At 41.1% G+C, this 23,837-nt stretch overlaps 1 protein-coding gene across 5 annotated transcripts in view; it reads right to left on the bottom strand.

The window, feature by feature from the left end:
- Positions 1-10,080: 10,080 nt before the first annotated feature.
- The window catches only part of nap1l4b (nucleosome assembly protein 1-like 4b), a 121,458-nt gene continuing 107,701 nt past the window's right edge, over positions 10,081-23,837 (bottom strand). For all 5 annotated transcript variants that reach the window (XR_009513293.1, XM_059975560.1, XM_059975556.1 and 2 more), the window contains one exon: positions 10,081-11,042. Coding sequence is in view for 3 of the 5 variants with exons in the window: in XM_059975556.1 (XP_059831539.1) it covers positions 11,004-11,042 (39 nt within the window). In the remaining 2 variants the exon portion in view is untranslated. The remainder of the gene's footprint in view (positions 11,043-23,837) is intronic.

The raw sequence follows: 23,837 nt of genomic DNA, 5'->3' as shown, positions 1-23,837 counted from the left end.
GAGGATGGTGGCTGCTTTCCTGCGACAACGTTTCATGTAGATGTGCTTAAGGGTGAGAAGGGCTTTACCTGTGATGGACCAGGCTGCATCCACTACCTTTAGTAGCATTTTCCATTGAAGGGCATTGGTGTTTCCATTCCAGGCTCTGATGCTGCCAGTCAATATACTCTCCACTGCACATCTACAGAGGTTTGTCAAAGTTTTAGATGTCATGCTGAATTTTCACTAATTCCTAAGGAAGTAGAGCCGCTGCTGTGCTTTCTTCATAATTACACTTACATGCCGGGCACAGGACAGGTCCTCTGAAATAATAACTCAAAGTTGCTGACCCTCTCCACCTCTGGTCCTCTAATGAGGACTGGCTCATGGACCTCTGGTTTCCTTCTCCTGAAGTCAATAATCAGCTCCTTGGCCTTGGTGATATTGTGTAGGAGGTTGTTGTTGACACACCACTTAGCTAGATTTTCAGTCTCCCTCCCATACGTTGGTTTATCACCATGTTTGATTTGGCCTATGGCAATGGCGTCATCAGCAATCGGAAATATGGCATTGGAACTGTGCTTAGCCACACAGTCATAAATGAATAGTGAGTAGAGCAGGTGGCTAAGCATACAACTGGTCTTGTACCTGTGCTGTTGAAGATCGTAGAGGAGATGAGGTTGCCAATCTGAACTGACTAACGTCAGAAAGTGAGGAAATTGAGGATCCAATTGGATAGGAGGTATTGAGGCTAGGATTGGAGCATATTGATTAGTTTTGAGGGGATGATGGTATTGAATGCTGATCTGTAGTCGATAAAGAGCATCCTGATGTGTGTATCTTTGCTGTCCAAATGTTCCAGGGCTGAGTGAAGAGCCAATGAGATGGCATCTGCTGTGGACCTGTTGCTCCGGTAGGCCATTGGAATGGATCTAAGATGCTTCTCAGGCAGGAGTTGATATGTTTCATCACCAACCTCTCAGAACATTTCATCACTGTGATGTAAGTGCTACTGGACAATAGTCATTGAGGCAGGTAACCATGTTCTTCTTAGGCACTTGTATACTTGAAGCCTGCTGAAGCAGGTGGGTACCTCAGACTATGTAAATGAGAGGTTAAAGATATCAGTGAACACTCCAGCCAGTTGATCAGCACAGATCTTAATTACTGCTGTAGATACTCCTTCTGGGTCTGATGCTTTTTGTAGATCCACTTTCTTGAAGGCTACTCACATGTCAGCCTCAGAGACTGAAATCATAGGATCATCAGGGGCTATGGGAGTTTGTGAAGGTTCCTCCATGTTTTGACATGTTTCCTCCAATTTGGCAGAGAAGGCACTGAGCTCAGCTGGAAGCAAAACACTGCTGTTGCTTATGTCTCTAGATTTAACTTTATAAGAGGTGATAGTATTCAAGCCCTGTGACAACAGTCGAGCATCCTTCGTTGAATCAAGTTTAGTCTGGAGTTGGCACTTCATTCAATAGACAATAGACAATAGACATTAGGTGCAGAAGTAGACCATTCGGCCCTTCGAGCCTGCACCACCATTTTGAGATCATGGCTGATCAACTACTATCAATACCCGGTTCCTGCCTTGTCCCCATATCCTTTGATTCCCCTATCCATAAGATACCTATCTAGCTCCTTCTTGAAAGCATCCAGAGAATTGGTCTCCACTACCTTCCGAGGCAGTGCATTCCAGACCCCCACAACTCTCTGGGAGAAGAAGTTTTTCCTTAACTCTGTCCTAAATGACCTACCCCTTATTCTCAAACCATACCCTCTGGTACTGGACTCTCCCAGCATCTGGAACATATTTCCTGCCTCTATCTTGTCCAATCCCGTAATAATCTTATGTTTCAATCAGATCCCCTCTCAATCTCCTTAATTCCAGCGTGTACAAGCCCAGTCTCTCTAACCTCTCTGCGTAAGACAGTCCAGACATCCCAGGAATAAACCTCTTGAATCTACGCTGCACTTCCTCTACAGCCAGGATGTCCTTCCTTAACCCTGGGGACCAAAACTGTACACAATACTCCGGGTGTGGTCTCACCAGGGCTCTGTACAAATGCAAGAGGATTTCCTTGCTCTTGTACTCAATTCCCTTTGTAATAAAGGCCAACATTCCATTAACCTTCTTCATTGCCTGCTGTTCTTTCTCGTTCACCTTCAGTGACTGATGAACAAGGACTCCTAGATCTCTTTGTATTTCTCCCTTACCTAACTCTACACCATTCAGATAATAATCTGCCTTCCTGCTTTTACTCCCAAAGTGGATAATCTCACACTTATTCACATTAAACGTCATCTGCCAAGTACCTGCCCACTCACCCAGCCTATCCAAGTCACCCTGAATTCTCCTAACATCCTCATCACGTCACCCTGCGACCCAGCTTAGTATCATCAGCAAATTTGCTGATGTTATTTTGAATGCCTTCATCCAAATCGTTAACATAAATGGTAAACAGCTGTGGTCCCAATACTGAGCCCTGTGGCACCCCACTAGTCACCACCTGCCATTCTGAGAAACACCCATTCACCGCTACCCTTTGCTTTCTATCTGCCAACCAGTTTTCTATCCATGTCAATGTCTTCCCCCCGATGCCCTGAGCTTTGATTTTACCCACCAATCTCCTATGTGGGACCTTATCAAATGCCTTCTGAAAATCGAGGTACACTACATCCACTGGATCTCCCCCGTCTAACTTCCTGGTTACATCCTTGAAAAACTCCAAAACTTCATGAGATAGCTTTCCGGAGATCGAATCTGGACCCCTTGTAACTTTTTTGGTTACCAGACCTGAATACCTCTCATCTGGCTCTCAGCAGATTGTGGATCTCATGGTTCATCCAGGGCTTCTGGTTGGGGAAGTCTCTGAATTATTTTATGGGGACACACTCATCTACAGCTGTTTTAATGAAGTCCGTGACAACCATCTTGTATTCATTCAGATCCTTAGACGAGTCCTTGAACAAGGCCCAGTCCACTGACTTGAAGCAATCCTGTATCTGCTCCTCTGCCTCCTGTGACCACCTCTTTGTCATCCTAATCTCTGGATCAAGACTGTAAAGAAAGGGTAGATGCTAGAATAAAAAAGATGGGGGGAGGGGGGAAGGAGGACTAGCTAGAAGGTGATGGATGAAGCTAAGTGGATGGGAAATGGAAAAGGCTAGAGAAGGAGGAGAGTGGACCATGGTAGAAAGGAAGGAGAGGCATCAGGGAGAGGTGATAGGCAGATGAGGAGAAGCAGTAAGAGGCCAGAACGGGAAATAGAAGAGGGAAGGAGGAGGACACTGCATGGATTCACATATAACGCCTTCAGTCCTATTTTCATCACCCTTTTTTACCATTATTGCCAGTGGCCATTAGCGGGGGCATCTTAATGTGCTCGGCAGAGGATGGAGCTCGGAGAAGCTGTGCCGGAGGGGATGTTCGGAGGCTCGGAGGTTCGACGGACTCGGAGTCCGCTGTGGTTGGGGCGCTGGGGAGCTGTCTGCGAGGCTGGGTCTGACGGAGCTTTCATTGTATGCTTTGTCTGAGAGGCTGTGTCCGGCGGTGCCTTGGAAGTCCATAGCGGGGGTAATCCCTTCTGCCGCCTGTGTGGGATGACAAGTCTATCGGGACCCTGAGGACTTGTGGAAACTGTTTGGTGGTTTCTTTCGAACTTATAGTCTTTTAATGTCTTTGGACTATTTTTACTGTGCCCCGGTCTGTTTTTCATCAATTATGCTATTGTTTGCACTGTTGTAACTATGTGGTTTTGTGCAGGTCTTGTAGTTTTAGTTTTTGGTTTGTTGGATGCTAGAGTTGGTCTCCTGACTTGGTGTGTCTGGGTAGTCTTGTTTTGTCTGGTGCATTTGGAGCTTCTTTCCGGGGAACGCGCTAAGATGGTAGCGCGATATTAATACGCAGCAGCCTCTCTGAACTCTGGATTGGGGATTGCCAAACGTTAGGTGGATTTTCTGGTGTAGTCTGTTTAGTCATGTGTTTTTGTGATATCATTCTGGAGGAACTTTGTCTCATTTTTTAACTGCATTGCATTTGTGGTTTCTAAATGACAATAAACTGAAACTGAACTGAACTGAAAAGATCTTTTAAGTTAGGTAACAAATTTGACCACATTAAGGTTGTGTTTGGTTCTGCATCATTTACTTTTGCTGATGATAGTTCCAGGTAAGAAATATCCAAAAAGCTCAAAAGCCAGTGAGTACTTGAAATATCATGGGGAGGTTTCCAACGCTGGACTACAATCTTCTTAGCTGCAGTCAGGCCTGCCAGCCAGATTTTGCGTGTTTTTTTCCATAAGGGAAAGGTGGGAGTCATCATTTAGAAGATGTACAGCGGGGTTCATTGGTAATTGTACCCCTGTTAGTTCTGTAAGAGTACTGATAACCTTGGTCCACAAACCAAAAACCCCTGGACATTCCCATTCAATGTATAAAAGAGCCAATGGTTCCATGGGGGCAAAATGAGCAATCTGGGTCAGGAACCAGTCCCATTTGATACGTATCGAATTCTTGGTGTTAAATATGCTCTATGACAAAATTTCAAGTGTATATATCGATGATTTGGGTTTTTTGAAGCACCAACAGCATTGTCCCAAATCACATCCCTAAGTCTTGTCTCAATTCAGATATGTCCCTACACTAGGCTTTCATTCTTGATGCAGGCATATATTTCTGGGAGTTTAATTTATCATAGATATATGACACTATCTGTCCTGGAGCACTCTGTATCCAACTTAAAATGGGATGGACCTTGAAATCTGACCTATTTTCATCACCTTTTTCAATTGAGCACCCATGTTACAATTCAACTGGATCCCACTGACTGCAATTTTGCTGTATCATCGCCTGTTCTTCCTGACTACACACTACATCTGCTTATATACCAATTGCTCATCACTTTGGTTCCCAATCCTTTGAGAAATTACTTTAAAACCTCAACAGCTATAGCAAACTTGCCCTCAAGAATATTGGTGACCCTTGAGTTCAGGTGTACTTCAACCTTTCTGTACAGCTCATAACTTCCCCAGAGGAGATCCCAATGATCCAGAAATCTGAATCCTTAACACCAATTCCTCAGCCATGCATTCATCTACCAAATCATGCTATCCTTACCCTCTGTAGCATGTGGCACAGACAGCAATCCAGTGATTACTACCCTTGAGCTCCTGCTTTTCAGCTTTTTACCTAACTCTTCAGGACCTCATCTCTTTTCTTACCTGTGTCATTGGTACCAATATGAGCTATGCTTTCCAGCTGTTCACACTTCCTTGTTAGAATGTTGTAGCTGTAGAAGGAATCGATGAGATTGCACTTTGAACATTGTGTACAGTTTTGGTTGCCCTGTTATGAGGCTTACATCAATAAATTAGAAAATGTGCAGAGAATATTTGTGAGGAAGCTGCCAGGACTCAAGGGACTGAGCAATATGGAGAATTTGGACATGTTGGGACTTTATTCCTTGGAACATAGGAGACTGAGGGGTGATCATATAGAGGTGTATAAAATCATGAAGGTTATAGACAGGATGAACATATATATTATTTATTCCCAGGCAAGAGGAACTAAAAACAAGATGACATACTGTAGGTTTCAGAGAGGGGAAAGATTTCAAAGGAACTTGAGGGGCAACTTCTTCACACAGAGGATGGTGTGCACATGGGGCAACTGCCAAAGACAGTGTTTGAGGCATAACACAAGAGATTCTGCAGATGCTGTAAATACAGAGCAATGCACACAAAATGTTGGAGGAAATTGACATCCATGAAAATTAATAAACAGTCAACGTTTTGGGCTGAGACCCTTCATCAGGACTGGAAAGGAAGGGAGTAGATGCCAGAATAAAAAGATGGGGGAGAGGAAGGACAAGCTAGGTGGTGATATGTGAAGCCAGTTGAGTGGGAAAGGTAGAGGGCTGGAGGCAGTCAGTATAACATTGAAAAGATATTTGGCTAAGTACAGGGATAGAAAGAGTTCAGAGGGATATGGGCCGAAGGGCTTGTTTTCACGCTGTACTACTCTGACTTGAAATGTGAACTAAACTAGCTTCCATCGAGTCACCTTAGAATATTTGTGCTATAGTAATTAAAAAAAATCTTCTTTCACTGTTAAATTTCTCATGCTCAGATTTGTTGCATCTAAGACACTTTGCTGATGTCCAGTGCCCAAATTTTTCCCAGTAGTTGCTTGAGGTTGATCTGATGGCCAGTTTTATCACCACTCCTGCCAAGTTAATATAATATTGATTAGGAATTGTACACACACTCCTTTTCCAGCTAGCAGCCCCAGTTTTACTTGGGCAGTTAATTTGCAGACTGTCAGAATGATTTTTTTTAAGCATCAGTCGCAGGATTTTTTTTCAACAACTACTCTGTACTGTTTTGTATGTTTGTTTATGCAAGTTCATTAACGATCACTGTCATTATTATACAAAACACTTGCACATTCCTTTGGTATTGAGTAATGTGTGGGCTCTAAGAAATTTTCCATATTTATGAATGCTTGACCTCAGAAGGAACCCTTCTTTGACATTTCAGATGCATTGTTTCATTGGTTGATTTCTGTTACCATGTACGTAATTGAGCAAGTATTTTTATAAATTTCATAAATGTTTTTGATAAGAGCTGGCCAACTACATCAGGTTGCAGAGAACACTGTACCGTACAGCTTTTTACAAATATGTATGCTGGACCACTAAAGTCCATAGGTGTTTGTAACAGAGAATGTTCTTCCTCCAACTAGCTGCACCAATCCTTTGTTTGCTTTTACATTTAATTGTTTCATGTCTATGTGCAAAAAATAAATGAGTGTCTCAGGTAATTGACAAGATAACATTTACTACTCAAATTCCCGATTACTTTAGAAAACTGACTGCCTTCAGTTTCACTTCTGGTGTGGACAGTGTTCACACAGCAGGCTGCTAACATACTGGCCACAACCAGGCTAGCATTGAAGTAATATATCAGAATGCAACTTGTAAGCACAAGTAATTTGGCAGATACTGGAAATGAATAAATAGTCAACGTTTCAGGCCGAGACCCTTCTTCAGGATTGGAAAAGGGGAAGATGCCAGGAGAAAAAAGGTCACGGAGAGGGGAACAAGAACTAGCTAGAAGATAAGGTAAAGCCAGGAGTGTGGGAAAGGTAAAGGACTGGAGAAGAGAATTGAAGGGAGAAGCAAACAAACTTAAATAGCTGGGATCCTCAGTGGGAGGGCCCGAACTGAGAGGCTTGAAAACAGAGCTGGAAGGCAAATGGAACAAAATGGTGGTGAAGACCAAGTTCCTAGGAAGGATATGTGGCTATGATAGAGTCTGGCTGAGTACATGGTCAAAGAGTTGGAGGGCAGCAGAGAACACAAGGGGGTAGCAGTAAGAGAAAGTCTCACTGAACTCCATCAAAGTGATTTAAATTTCTTCAGGGTAGGCATCTTTGGAAAAGACTTTGCAGTGGAGCAGCAAATCATAAACACTAGAGATTCAATTGTGATGGTGTTCCTATGTTATTAACATTGATCTTTGCCAGTGCTGGAAATGCTAGTCAATTAACTTTAGTCTCTGTACAATTTGTCAAATTAACAAGCACCTATCCTACATAGGGTCAAAACATTTGTAAGTAATGATTGCAACTGACAATCAACAAATATGTGAACCATGTGGATGGGAGGGGATTGAATGAATTTGGACATGAACTTTTGTGACTTGTCCTATCACCTACACTTGTGGGCTGATATTCAATTTCATCCCAGTTGTTATCAAGGTGCTGATTATGAACACCTTGTGTGGCCAATTGCCATTCTGCATTTATGGATAAAATATACCAAGGCCAATCACGGCTACATAACCTGGCTAAAGGAGCACCTTGGCTGTTGGGCAGTCACTTGACAATTTCTTCTAATTTGTTGTCTGGCCCTGATATGGTTGGAGAGCTTTGTGCAATCAAATTTTTTGGATCACCTTTGTTGGTAGCCAATTTTAAACTATCACATGCAAATATCATTGCAGTTTTTGTTCTCACTGGCCAATAGTATTGTGAACAATAAAATGGGCATGAAGTCAGATGGTGGCATATTTACTGCTACACATCAAAACTGAGAAAGCATGCCACATCATACCATGAACTCAGTGAACTGGTTCATCCTCCAAGGGAATTTTTCCATTTTCTAGACCATTTCACCTATACTAGTCTTACTTACAATTAGTCTCATTCTCACCAAGTATGTCCAATCTTGCTGTCATCCTCAAAACTGCCTCACAGATTGTTCTTTCTTAAACAAAGATCAAACATCAGTCTGGCTGAAATTGTTTACATGAACATTTTGATACCATGTTTTTCCTCCTGATAATTGCTGGGAATTTGGTGCAGACATTAGCCATGACTACCTTTGCTTCAGCTCATTTCTCTGACAGTGAATTTGAATGTAGTCTTCCCACCCTGTCACAGTGAAGCAGGAAAATAATTTTCTGCTCAACTTCACAAATATCACTCTCTTCCTCTTTTAACCATATCAGTTTGATTCTAAGAATGTGGCGAATGTATATGGGGCCAAAAATTGTAGTGAATCGATAATCTCCAGCATGTAGGGGGGCTCATTCTTTTGGGCATGGGTTTTTGAGTGTGCATGTCTTTTTTTTATCTCAGCGGGCCAGGTTCATAGCTCCCACACTGCAAGTTGCCCAGTATGTACTGTTGCCAACATGACTCAGTAAATACGATTAATCATACTACTCCGTTATAATTCTTGTTCTGTACATATATAACACTTTACATAGCCTCCATGGCCAATTCGGGAGCTAGACCAACATCTTCTACAGGTTAAGCAGTCTCCTGAATCTACAAATTACTAATTCAATACAATGCAATGACCAGGATGCACACACCCATTTGACACTTTGAAAGAACAGTTTGCTCATGACAGTCTTGACCACCACCACACAACAATCACAGTTGAAATGGCAGTACAACCTATACTTCTCATTTCCAACTATCACTAATTCAGCTCACTCCTTGGTAACCGGCCCTGTAAACTGTCAGAACACATCTGAACATAATCAAGGAGCAGCTTCTTAACTTTAATCCAAGATGTCCAATTCTGCTTTTCCCATTTTCACCTCTAAACCTATTGCTTGTTCTTTCCTGTCTTTTGTCCTTTCCCTTCTCCTAGTTTTCTAAGCAAGTTAAAACTTTTCCCCCAATTAAGACACAGATATTGAACCAAAACATGAAATCTCACACTAGTATAAGAGAACCTACAGTGAAAAATAATGGTCAAAAGCAGGGCACCACTTTCTCAAAAGCAGATCCAGATGGGCATTAAATGCTGATCTGTGAGATGGGCATACCCCATAAAGGAATGCCAGTGGATCTGAGTATTTTCAACCTGTTAGACTTTTATACTGGTGCCCTACATGCCATTCAAAAGTATTCCCAGGAACAAAATGGAATCAGAGCTTAAAAGATAGGGAACTCTGCCCTCTTTGGCAAGGTCATTGTAACCACTGAGAAATCTTTAGGATGGAGTAGGCTGTGCAGTCAAACAAGGGAAGTGGGAGACGACAGCAGTTTTCACATCCAGCATCTCAGTGCCAAGGGATAAATCACCAGACTGGATGAGTGAACTACGAACTATTCATTAGCTCTACCAGCATTAAAAGGCAGGGATCTCAGCAAAATGGTGAGTAAAAAAAATATATGGAGGGGAATTGGGGTTATGAATTTGTGAATGCTTAGACCAAGAATGCTATAACAAATCAGTACTCTGTTTAGTTGGATTCCAGTTCATTAAGAAATTCTGAAGGGTCCTGATGAATGGTTTCAGCCTGAAATGTTAGCTGTTTATGCATTTCCATAGATGCAGCCCGACTTGCTGAGTTCCTCCAGCTGAAGAATTGTGTTCATCCTTTAGAAATATGAAGTGTTCATGATACTTGGATAGTGATTTCAGTAGTCAGATCCCCCAGAGGCCGAGAGAGGTTTTTTTGGTGTGTATTTAGAACATCATATTCTAGCTCCCATTAGGCACTTCATTCTGAATCTATATGAAATCAAACTTTCAACATCCTAAAACTTGCTGAAGAGAATTAAACAGAACCAGCATTGTTTAACGTTGCACAACTTTATTAGAATACTCCGGCTATTCTGTACAAATTGAAAACAGCATATTAAGGTACATTACAACTGTTTGAACAAGGTAAGGCTGGAGCACTCTATGCCTGGACATAGTGCTGTGCACTTGACACAAAAATAAAAATAGATCTGTGTTAAAGATTTTACTTCCACAGGAAAACTGACGATTCTCATATCATCCTAAATGTGCATCTTTTTAGAAGATGGAGTGGATGCAACTGGAACTAATATGCCCAGGAAATGGATTTCTTTCCCCCCACATGCTGGTTAGTAGTTTCTGTATAACAGTAATAAATAATTCTGTGACAATAACACTTCAGCACAGCCTCCATGTATATATAGTTTTTTATACCATCACCTCATTCTGGACTAAAACAGCAATGGTGATCACAGCACTGTTGGATTGGGTAGGAAACTAAGCTTTCGTAATGTATTTAAATATAAATATTAATAGATAGAATGCTAAAACTCTATGTAACTGCTCAAATATTGGGCAGCACAGTAAAGATGCACTTCAGAACTTCATGAAAATCACCACCAAGTCACTCAGCAATGCTGCCCCTAGCTGCAAGTGACAAGCGTGTAACACTCACTACATTTCAAAATACCAGTGTTTATTAGAGCTGTAGAGTGCATGCTTGCTTTACCTTACAGTCGTGAACCCTTCAGCATTTTTGAAGTAGAATTTTGTATTATTTCCACTGTAAAAGTAAGCAAAAAGTAGGGGAAAAAACTTAAGTTAAAGAGCAACCCATGCATTTTAAAATAGTGTTTAGCTTATAAGATTGTGCTGGAGAAGGGAGGGGTTGCCTCAACTGCACAAGAGTATTTTAGATACACTTTTTCACATGGCATCAGTCTCGAGGCAGTGGTGTTTCCTTGGTACCACACTCCTATTGCTGCTTGCATTCAGCAGGCTGGCTGGGCTCTTTCTGGAAAAGAAGACAATACATCTGGTCAGTGGGAGTTCTTACAGGTGTACCATCAGCAACACTTGCATGCACTCTAGCCAATGTCTAGACAGTAATACCATCACTGGAATTGAGGACGAATTAATAGAGGTAGCTGAGATAACACTAATCATTTGGACTTTAACTTCCTGAAACTTCATTGATGCTAAGCGGAGCAGAGAGAAGAGGGAGGAAAGCAGATAATTACTGGAGCTCCTATCACTTAATGTTTTAAAACAGTTCAGTGAACATGAAACCAAACTTTTGAAGTTTGATTTACTGAACAATGGAATATCCCCAATAATTTCAGATATGACGGAAATGCAAATTGCTTAATTTCCAATATCATTAACTTTTACTTGCTTGTAAAAATACTAACGATGGGAAAAAAAAATGATGATTTAAAGGTTTCCAGTATATTTTGGAACAGCAACAGTCATACTAAGAACTTGTCAGAGTAAGTTCCATTTTTTGTCTCTTCTTCTGCATGCTCTTTTCTGAATGGAAAACCAGGATCTACAAAAGTACTTTTCTGGCAATGTTAGTGCCAGAAATGATTTTCGAAGGTAAACCACAAGAGAATGTGACCAGGAGAAATTGTAGCAATTACTGACAATTAAGTAATACTTATAATCAAACACAAAGCCACACTGTTATCCTAATATTTCTCACACCCCCACAACCCATCATCTAGATGTCCATCAACTGAACTCCCCATCATTATTCTATCAGGAGCAACTGACAGTGGCTAATTAACCTACTAGAATATCTTTGGGTTGAGATGAGGGTAGAACTAATACCCAAAGGAAATCCAGGTGGACACAGAACATGCAGGCAACTCAGCTTGAACACGGGTCTCCAAGTTGAGGTAGTAGCACAAACCGCCGTACCTCATTGTTTTCACATGGCTGTATATCCTAAATCCAGTTAACAGATATCTTTTACCTTCAACAAGTGTAAAAAAAACAAAGTAGAAATGACATAAAGTGCTTGATATAGAATATGTACATGAGTAACAGAAAATGTTGGAAATTCTCAGGTCAAACAGCATCTGCAGAGAGAAAGATTTCAAGTGATGAACCTCCATCCGAATATATTTTAATGTAACTAAAATGTTAGAGGTAAGTCAGAGAATACCCATAAAAGAAATTAAAGATAAGAACTTTAAATCGTACACGAAGGGACTGGATGCTCATCCAGATCAATGACATGAATGCTAGAATAATGTAGATCAGAATGGAAAGGAATATAATAAACTTTTGTGGATGAGTTGATGACAAATCTAAGGTGGGTTAGAGAAAACATATTGTAGAACAGCCATTCTCAACGGGGGCCATATGGCCCCCTTGGGAGCGCTGGCACATTTGAAGGGGCCCACCAAGTGTTTATGGGGGCCCTAGTAACTGAACCAATGAAATACCCAAGCAGCAACCTTCATTGGAGTCAATAGTTTCCCTCCTATTTATAATATCTTTCCAACACACCGTTTGAATTTGGCGCACCTGGTAAATTCATTGCTTAAGCTCCTCCCACACTGCCTCACTTCAGAGTCAGTCGCGAATCAGACTGCACTGGATCAATGTATTCAATCAAGGGTTCTCGTATCATCGCCATACTTCATTCTCCGAAGATCAGCGTGTCTTGCTGGGCCAGAATAGTAACTTTAAAGTATATGTGCTTGGATATATTATACGTTAAGGCAGGTTGTGAGAAGTGTTTGTCACTGCATAAGAAGTCACCGAGAAAAATGTCCTTGGCTTTTTTTTGTCAGTAATGTATCTGTATTTCGCGTGCTTATTCTCAAGTCAAAAATGTTTAGGCAGCCTTCCTAAACCATTTCCCAGCCAATGTCAATTTAGCTAGAAAAAAATAGCAAAATCATGCCTCATGATATTTTTACTATTTTCAGAAATAATTCTACCCATGAGTTTCTTGGCGAAAAAAGAAGTGCCGGCAGTATTCAGTGGAATACTTATCATATGGTTTCATTGCATCTCCACAAAACCCATCTTTGCCCATGTGTTTTAACTGCATGACTACATTGAAAGCACGAGGCCAAGCAAATTGAAAAAGCATTTGGATACCTCACATACAGAGAAGGATAAACACTTGGATTTCTTCAAAAATCTTCGAGATAATTTTGAGAAGTTGAGGCAGAAATTCAAGAGTTTGAATGATCTTCAGAGTGATATAACTGCACATCATCAGTCAGTTTCAAAAAGATTTTTGAATCAAGAGTGATCTGCCAAATAAATTTACAACACTGTGGGAAAAAGCCCAAAGATTTTTTATTGCCTTTCCCTCAATATATTTGGTTGAGAGGGGATTCTGCAAGGTAGTTTCCTTGACAAAATCTAGGAATGGAATTGATATTGCAAGAGGTAACCTCCCACTGTCACTGTCTAGTTTGGAGGCCGATATCATGAAACTTGCAGAAAAGCACCAAACTCAAGGATGACATTAGGCCTGAGAGATGTTTAATTTTATATAGTCTTTTTTGAAGTTTTGTCCAGTATGTCAGAATGTTCAAGTTTTCTTGGTGTTCAGTAATAAATGATTTTCTGTCTATCTGTTCGTGTTGTATCCCTGTTTGAAAGGGGAGCCCTGGAACCTGAGAAGAGCTCCTAGGGGGCCGTGGCCAAAAACTGGTTGAGAATCATTGTTGTAGAAGACGAGATTGCAGATACAGGAGTCTGTAACAAAATTGCAGTGGAATTTGGAATGAGATTAATTTTGTGATAACGAACCAGATTGACACAGATTGGGCAAGAGAATAATTTGGAGGCTGGGGTGCATGGAACTTAAGTTACAAGCATCAAATAGGAATGAAAGCTATTGAGATGCTTTGAATTTGATCAGATAGATGAAACAAAACCAAGTGCATCAGCCTCAAGATAAAGGATAGGTATAATACATTGCAGTCATGTTATAATACTGCAGAGACTGAAAGACATTGATTCTGTTAACACAAGAAACGTAACCATTCTTGTGAATCTTTTCTAGATGCTCTCCAACACCAGCACATCCTTTCATAGATAAACTGCTCACAATACTCCAAGCATTAGACCGTAAGACATGGAAGCAGGAAATGGCCATTTGGCCCATTGAGTTTTCTTGGCCTTCCCCTCCATAACCTTTGACTCCCTGACTAATCAAGAACCTATCAACTTCTGCTTTAAATTTACTCAATGACTTGGCCCCCACAGCCACATGTGGAAATGAATTTCAGATTCAAAACCCTCTGACTGAAGGAATTCCTCCTCTTATCTGTTCCAATACAATGGGCTCTAATTCTATTTAGCAGACTCATGTGTAGCACCATGTCAAGGGCCTTCTGAAAATCGAAGTAAACAACATCCACTGACTCTCCTCTGTCTACCTTGCCTGTAATTTCCTCAAAGAATTTCAACAGATTTGTCAGGCAAGATTTCCCCTTTAAGGAAGCTATGTTGTCTTCAGCCTATTTTATCATTTTCATTTTATAATGAATCAGAACCAAAGCACTCTAAAGTTGGGAATTCCATAGAAAGACAACTCTCAAAAACATAGCTCAACTGAATCTAAAATAAGACTCTTCTAGGTCACCCCTCAACTTTCTGAATCCCCCAGCGAATACAGTCTCAGAGCCATCAAATCCTCTTCGTGACAGAAGTCTACCACAGGTCAAGATTTCAAACATTATAAGAAGTACTCACAAATTCTGGATCACTGGCCTAAATTGTTCAACTTTCCTCAAAACTCCCTTCATTCCAGTCAATCTAGAAATCCAATCTATCCAGTTCAATTATAATACTGCTAGTATGATCTCAGGTTTTGAACAATGGCCAAGAGATGAGGAGCAAGAGAAGTGGTGACTCACACAGGTCTGCGAGTGCGCTTTAAAAACACAAAATGCTGGCAAAACTCAGCAGGCCAGACAGCATCTAAGGGAGGAGGTAGTGACGACATTTCAGGCCGAAACCCTTCATCAGGAGTGAAGTAACATGGGATGGTCGAGGGGGGATAAGAAGTGGGGGGGGGGGGGGGGGGCGGGGAGGGATAAAGTAGAGAGCTAGGAAGTGATAGGTTGGAGGGAAATGGACTAGGGGAAAGGTGGAGAATTATGGTAAATAAAAGAGAAAGAAAGGTCGGGCTGGGGGGAGATTATAGTGAGGGGGGAAAAGAGAGAAAAAGAGAACCAGACTGAAATAATAGATAGGGATAGGGGTAAGGGGTATCAACGGTGGTTTGTGAGTTGGATGTTCATGCCGGCAGGTAGGAGGCTACCCAGGCAGGAGTTAAGGTATTGTTCCACCGACCTGCGCGCGGCCTCATCTTGACGGTAGAGGAGGCCGTGGACAGACATGTCGGAGTGGGAGTGGTCTGTGGAACTGAAGTGTGTGGACATGTCCCACTCTGACGTGTCTCCATGGCCTCCTCTACCGTCAAGATGAGGCCGCGCGCAGGTCGATGGAGCAATACCTTATCTCCCGCCTGGGTAGCCTCCTACCTGCCGGCATGAACATCCAACTCACAGACCTCCGTTGATACCCCTGCCCCCCCCCCCCTTACCTCCATCCCTAACTATTATTTCAGTCCGGTTCTCTTTTTCTCTCTTTTTTCCCCCCTCACTATAATCTCCCCCCAGCCCTACCTTTCTTTCTCATAATTCTCCACCTTCCCCCTAGCCCATTTCCCTCCAATCTATCACTTCCTAACTCTCTACTTTATCCCTCCCCTGAACTTCTTATCCCCCTCTTGACCATCCCATGTTACTTCACTCCTGATGAAGGGTTTCGGCCTGAAATGTCGTTACTACCTCCTCCCATAGATGCTGTCTGGCCTGCTGAGTTCTGCCAGCATTTTGTGTTTTTATTTACTTCCAGCATCTGCAGATTCACTCGTGTTGCACTTTAAAAACAGTGCTTTGTGAGTTGTGGCGTTTGAACAATGGCCAGAGATCAAAATTCATTAGCAACGGCAAATAAAAATAAGGCAGTGCAAGTGGAGCACTGGAGTGAACAGTAGGCACATGAAGCTTTAGCTCTCTGAGGCTTCAGTGAGAAAAGGCAAAAAGCTCTATGTAGATTTTCAGTTTGTTTATTGTTTCTTTATAATTGCACAGTTAGAGCAGTAAGGATGCCAAGCAGGATAGTTAAATGTTCTTTTATTAATTGAGATACAGCATGGAATAGGCCCTTCTGGCCCTTCGAACCATGCCATCCAGCAACCACCCAATTCAATACCAGTCTACTGACAATTTATAATGACCAATTAACCCACCAACTGGGAGAGGAAACTGGAGAACCAGTAGAAAACCCATGCAGTCATCGGGAGACGTACAAACTCCTTGCAGGCAGCTGCAGAAACTGACCCTGGGTTGCCTGTATATAAGGTGCTGTGCTAACCACACCACCACTGTGCTTGCAGGATGAGGATGGCAGGGAGACCAGTGTCTGACGACTTCACCTGCAGTAAGTGCATCTAGCTGCAGTTTCTAACGCTCTGTGTTATGTAGTTGGAACTGGAACTGAATGAACTCTGGATTGTTCGGGAGGCTGAGGGGGTGATAGGACATACAGAGAGGTAGTTGCAACCAAGCTGAAAGACACAGGAAACTGGGTGACAATCAGGAGCTGAAAGGGAGTTAAATGGCCAGTGCAGAATATCACTGTGGCCACCCGCTTAACAACAGGTATACCACTTCGGATACTGTTGGGGAGAGGGCTGGGGGAAGAGATGACTTAGCAGAGGATTGGGGGGGGGGGGGGAGAGAAGAGAAGAGACAACCTGTTGTGACAGAGGATTCATGAATTAGGGAAACAGAAAGGAGGTCATGTGGATAAGAACGAGATTCCCAGATACACTGTCCCCCGGGTGCCAGTGTCCAGGATATCTCTGACTGAGTCCTCAGCATTATGTGAGATGGTGGACAGCCAGAGGTCGTGATCCATAGAGGTACCAATTACATAGGTAGGAAGAGGGACAATGTTCTGCAAAGTGAGTTCAGGGAGTTAGGTGTTAAGTTAAAGAGCAGGACCTCCAGGGTTGTGATCTCAGGACTGCTACCCATGCTACATAATAGAGAGGGCTTCAGATTTTTGGATCATTGGGCTCTCTCCCAAGGAAGGTAGAACCTCTAAAGAACGGATGGTATACACCTGAAATGGAGGGGGACAAATATTAGAATTGCAGAGGGATGGGAACCCGAGTGCCAGAACAAATATTGGAGTGGCTGTGAAGAAAGATGTTAAGCCTACACACAAAGTCATGAATAAAAAAGTTGAACACGGTGGTACTAATGTTCAAAGCTGCATATTTTTTTCAATGCAAGGAGACTTGCCGGAAAGGTAGATGAGATAAGGGCATGGATCAACATAGAACTATGACAATGTAGTCATTTGTGAGACTTGGTTGCAGGAAGGACAGGACTAGCAGTTCAATGTACAGGGTTCTGCTGTTTCAGACATGATAAAGTTGAAGGGATTAAAGGAGATGTGTTGGTATGAGTCAAGGTAAATGTCACAGCAGTTCTCAGTCAGAAAAGACTGGTTAGGCTTTATGGGGTAGAATTGAGGAATGCGATCACATTAATGGAATTTTATTATAGACCACCTAGCAATCCACAGGATTTAAAGGAGTAAATTTATAGATTGCAGACGGTTGCAAGAAACATTAGGTTGTGACAGTAGGTGATTTTAATTTTCCACGTATTTGCTGGGACTCCATACTGTAAAAGGGCTGGATAGGATAGTGTGCTTTGGAAAGTTTCCTTAATCATTACAGAGGTCCCAACTAGAAAGAGTGTGATACTAGATCTCCAATTAGGGAATAAGACAGGGCAGGTGACAGAAGTTTGTGTAGGGCAACACTTTGCTTCTAGTGATAATGCCACTAGTTTCACAGAAATCACGGAAAAGGATGTCTAGTCCTTGGGTTCTTGAGAAAGAATCAGGAGGGCTTAAAAAAAACATGAGGTTGTTCTAGCAGACAATGTGAAGGAGAATCCTAAGGGCTTCTACAGATATGATAAGAGCAAAAGGATATCAAAGGACAAAAGTGGTCCTCTGGAAGATCAGAATGGGAATCTATGTGGAGCCAAATGAAATGGGGGAGATCTTAATTTGAGTTTTTTCATCCATATTTACTCAGGAGATGGACACAATATATAGAGTGAGGCAAAGCAGCTTTGAGGTCATGTTCCCTATCCAGATTACTGAGGAGGTGGTGTTTACTATCTTGAGGCAAATTAGGGTGGACAAACTCCCAGGCCCTTGGACCCTTTAGGAAGCAAGTGCAGAAATTGCAGTGGCCCTAGTACAGATATTCAAATCATTCTTAGCAAAAGGTGAGGTATTGGAGGATAGCTAAGTTTGTTCCGCTGTTTAAGAATGGCTCTGAGAATAAGTCACAAAATTATAGGCCGATTATCCTGACATCAGTAGTGGGAGTTATAAGAAGGTATTCTAAGGGACCAGAGAAATGAGTATTTGGATAGAAAGGAACCGATTCATGATAGTCAGCTTGGCTTTGTGTATGGTAACTCATGTCTAACCAATCTGATAAAGAGGTTTTCAAGAAAGCTACCAGCGAAGTTGATGAAGGAAAGGCAATGGATATTGTCAATGTGGACTTCAGTAAAGCATTTGACAAGTCCCAGATGGGAGGTTGGTCAAGATTCAGTAGCTTGGCTTTCAAGATTAGGTAGTAAATTGGATTAGACAGTGACTTTGTGGGAGAAGCCAGGGAGTGGTAGTAGACAGTTGCCTCTCAGACTGGAGGCATGTGACTATTGGAGTGTCGCAGGAATTGTTGCTGGGTCCATTTTTGTTTGTCATCTATATCAATGATCTGGATGATAAATGTGTTAACTAGATCAACAAATTTGTGGTTGACCCCAAGATTGGGGGTAGAGTGGACAGCAAGAAAGACCATCAAAAGCTTGCAATGGGATCTGAACCAGATGGAAAAATGACATAGAAATTAATGCAGACAAGTGTGAGGTGATGCATTTTGGGAGGACTAACCAGAGTCTTACAGAGATAGTGGTAGGACACTGAGGAGTGTGGTAGGACAAAGGGATTTGGCAATACAGGTCTATAATTCGTTAGAAGTGGTGTTACAGGTAGAGGGTCTTAAAGAAAGTTTTAGGCATATTGACTTTGGTAGATCAACATACTGAGTACAGTAGTTGGGATGCGTAGTTGTAGCAAGGTAATGCAATCCTGGCACTCGATTTCTCTTGCTTGTTATTGTCCAATTTACCTTACTAATTTGCTTACCGTGTATACAGGGCAACTTATACTTGTGGAAAAGGATACTCAAGACCTCTCTGAACACCAGTCACTTATCTCATATTTAAATATTTTGCTTTTGTTTTTAAAAGGTCCCCAAAGTAGTCAACTTCATTTCTACACATTATACTACATCTATTTTAATGTTTAAATCTACTTACAGATATTTATTTCTCACATTCGCATCAGCGAAACTTGATTCAATATTACAAGTTTCTTTAAGTGAGACAGCAAGTAGGAATAGCCAGAGAAATCGTTGTAGGGGTCTTGGCTATTAACACTGGCATCCAAATGACTGGTTTACTTTTCTTTTTTTTCCCTCATTTAAAACATACTTGTATTTATGTTACTTTATTAACCGCAATACAATGAACCCTTAATTTTCATCATTACCTTCATTATAGAAGGTCATAAAAAGCCTTGTTGAAATCAAAATATACTACATCTACTGGTTTGCCTGTATCCACTCCATTACATGCATCCATAAAGAACCAAATTTATCAAGCACTTCAGTAAATCCCCATAATCTGACGCTTGGGACTTGGCAGCTGCATGCAAAAATTTGTGGAACTACTGATTATCACCTAACATACCAATGTCAGATGAGACAAAAGAAATTGAAAGGGAGCAGGAAATTGAACAGTGTGTTCATCTAACAAACAAACATAAAAGCATTTTCACTCAACATCAGTAAAACCGATTATTGACTACAGGAGGAAGTCAGTGGAGGTCCATGAACCAGTTTCTCTTTAGGGCACCAGCGGTGGAGACTGTCAGTAACTTAAAATTTCTCGGCATTATTATTTCAGAGACCAGCACAGCCGTGCTTCTACTTTATTAGAAATTTGCATAGATTCAGCATTTCATCTAAAATTTTGACAAGCTTCTATAGATGCAGGGTGAAAAGTATCCTGACTGATTGTATGATGTCCTGGTACAGAAACATCAATTCCCAAAATAGAAAAAGTCTAAAAATATGGTGGATACAACTTATCTATCACTAGCAAATCCTCCTCATCAATGAGCACATTTACAGGAATGATGGGTACAGAATGACTAAAGAATATACTCAATATGTTGAAGAAAAAGGAAACCTAACTCAGCATTTCTTTAAAACTAAGCATCTTCAAAATGAGATCATGATACCTAGCATGAGTCGTGTGGGCGGGAACTGAAGCTAGAAAGCATGCATGAAGAATCATTTAGCTGGCACTTCATTAGAAATGAAATCAAATATTTGGAAGGGAGGTGAAAGGAACAAAGTAAAAATGTCAAAGAGAAACACAGAAAGGATACACTTTATAAACAGGAACACTGGAGGGAAGTTTGGGTTGAAGGATTAGGTAATGGTGGAAACCTGTAGAATAAACGACTGATCTTCTCAGCAAGACTCTTGGCCTACTCACATCTCCCACATGAAAACAGTCAGCTGTTCCCCTTGTCATACCTTCCTAAAACTTGAAGATACCCTTTCGTTCAAAGATGACCGTACAACTATGGGCAGTTTTGGCAGAGGATGGCAAAACCAATACTCAATTTGGTGTACCAAGATTATATACTGTACATAGCTGTCTCATAAGCACACTTCAGCACTGATGTTGTCTGGAACTACAGGGAACTCAATATGCATTTGACAGAACAGTGTGCGTCATGGATTCCGTAAACCTATCACTTTAAAGCCTAAAGTTGACAGTTCTAAGATAGTGAATAGAGTCATCTTCAGTAAAAGATAATATTAAACTTTTAATGTTCTGCAGTAATCATTTCATCAGTTGAAAGAATGGTGAAAACGCATGACTTGCTTACCACACTATGATTATCTATTCAGTTTACACTCACAATGCCAACAGCCTGGCTTCTCTCTCATTTGGTCGCACATCACACTGCCTGCTCTCAGTTGGCTTGCGAGAAGTTCCCAGAACAACCCAAACTGTAGCAGAGCAGCCTGTGACAGAGGAAGCATGAGAAAATGTAGAATCTGCAATGGCAGACCCAAGGTAGTTCTCAATTTCTTCCCCAAACCAAGTTTCAGGTCACTATGTCTCAAGTAATACCTTTAAAGAGTTGTGTCAAAACTGCGCTAGAAGTAGTAGCGATGGATCCAAATTATGAATTATCAATTCAGAGGGCAAATCATTATTCATTGCCAGAAATTCTGACAGGGTAACCAGAATAAGTTTTGTGAAGCTTATTTACATTGTTTGCAAGACCTACATGATAGCATGTTTCAAGACAAATTCTCATGTGCCAGGCTTTCTGTGTACTGCTTCCACATTGAATCCCAAAGAAATGAATGATGGCTAACACAAGTTTAATCTCACTAAAAGACAATATGTCTTAACATTGATCTCACTCCTTTAGTATTCACTTGGAAGGCAAAGGCATGAACCTGTGATAACTTGTACCCGATACCTAATAGCTGAGTTCTAATATTTTGAAGGGATATTAAACAGAATTCCAAATTGCCCGCCTGCCCCTAGCAATAAAAGGCACAATACATGAAGCACTGGAACCCACAATACAACTGGTATTCACAAAATGGTGAAAATGAAAGCAAACCAATTCATTTGGCACTTGTGTAATACTACTACCATGCAGTTGAATCGTAGTCAGGATAAAACTATATCTGGGAAATAGATGTGTACAGTAGTAACACTATGGCATATCAAATTTGAATTTCAAATCTCACTATGGCAAGTTTAAAAAAGAACAGTTGCTTACATGCAGAAAGATTGGAGTACTGTTGTAAAATACCTAACGGACACAACATTGTATTTCACAGAAGCTTTCTAATTTTTTCTGGTTTAATTTCAACATAACAGATTCCATAATATGATTGATTTGATGCTTTGGACAAGCAACTATGTTGTAGAAAATCAAGGAGTAATGACCAAGTCATCAGATAAAGAAAAAACTGCAAATCCTTTCTAGCATTTGCAGTTTGGTGGTCAAATTAGATCACTCAATCTAATATCAACCTATCAATTTATTAGCCAAAAAATACAAAAACTCACAATACACATTGGTATGTCTCATTTCATTAGCAACACTGCTAAACAGAAGGGGATAATCAGCATTAGACTTTCAAGTCAGAATGCTTTTAAGATATCTCAGAAGTTTCTGCAACTGGTGGTTGCAACCTGCTAGTTACCACATGTAACACCTCAAGATGCTGAATCAGTACTGTACCATGCAAGTCTTAGGCATCCTAGATTTTTATATAAATTTAGCTTTAGATGTTTATTTTTTGTCTTCTGCATTATGTTAGTAAAATCGAGCAAATTTTAGATTTCTATTCATTTTCCAGAAGTTAAATGTTAAGAGAAATTTTTGTACTTTGTTAAAGAAAGTAACATATTAAGTTACTTACAAATAAAAACTTGATTACTTTGTGGGTTCACAGCCCAGTGCATGATTAAGCAATGATAAAAACTTGATGTTAATGATCAATGACATAATAATTTGAAAGAGCTAAACTGATTAACTGAAGATGAGGCAGATGTGATAATTAATCTTTGAATCATCAATTCTTTCAGCATATTAAGAGTGAGCATAGCAACAAGATACAAGGTGTTCATTCTGCATCAGCAAGGTCTCTCTGAAGCAAAAATTTCATGGCATACAGGAGTTTCAAGATCTGCTGTCCAAGCTCTTCTAAGTAGCATAAAGAAACAGGCAAGTATGAAGACCAGAAATACAGTGGTTGGCCAAAGAAACCGAGTGCAACAGACAAGAGATATATCAAACTGATGTCCCTTCAAAATCAGAAGTCCAGCACTGCAAATAGCCCCAAACTCTCAGAAACCACCCCTCTGTAGTCGAAAGTCCTCTTGTCAGATGGGGTCTTCATGGAAGAGTTATTGCCAAATATGTTCCTTCAAAGTGGAAACAAAGCCATAGACTTGCCTATGCACAAACACAAGGACTTGGGTGCTGAACATGCAGCAAGTGCTCTGGACTGATGAGACAAAATTTGACATTTTTGGTTCAAACAGAAGGCAAGTTGTCCGTGGAAGAGCTGGAGAGCTCTACATGGATGAATGCCTGCAGCCAACAGTGAAGCATGATGGAGGTTCCCTGCAGTTTTGGGACTGCACTTCTGCAAATGGAGTTGGTGAACTGGAATCACCAACTCCATTGGAATAATGGAATCCTCTATGCTGAGAAGCAGAAGCAGATTCTCATCCATCACCATCAAGGAGGCATCTGATCGGTCCCAACTTCATTCTACAGCAGGACAATGATCCCAAACACACGGTCAAGATCATATAGTACTATATTCAGTGAAAAGAAGAACAATGAGTTCTGCAACAGATGGTATAGCTCCCACAGAGATCGGATCTCAACGTCATCAAGGCTGCCTGGACTACCTGGGGAGAGAGAAGTATGCAAGACAACCAAAGTGTCTGCGGAAGTGCGGCAAGTTATCCAAGATGCTTGGAACAACCTATCAGCTGATTTTCTTATAAAATTGCATGTACCAAAGAGAATTGATGCAGTTTTT

The sequence above is a fragment of the Hypanus sabinus genome, chromosome 7 (assembly GCF_030144855.1).
Source record: "Hypanus sabinus isolate sHypSab1 chromosome 7, sHypSab1.hap1, whole genome shotgun sequence".
NCBI lineage: Eukaryota > Metazoa > Chordata > Chondrichthyes > Myliobatiformes > Dasyatidae > Hypanus > Hypanus sabinus.
This window is presented reverse-complemented; position numbering and strand designations above follow the sequence as displayed.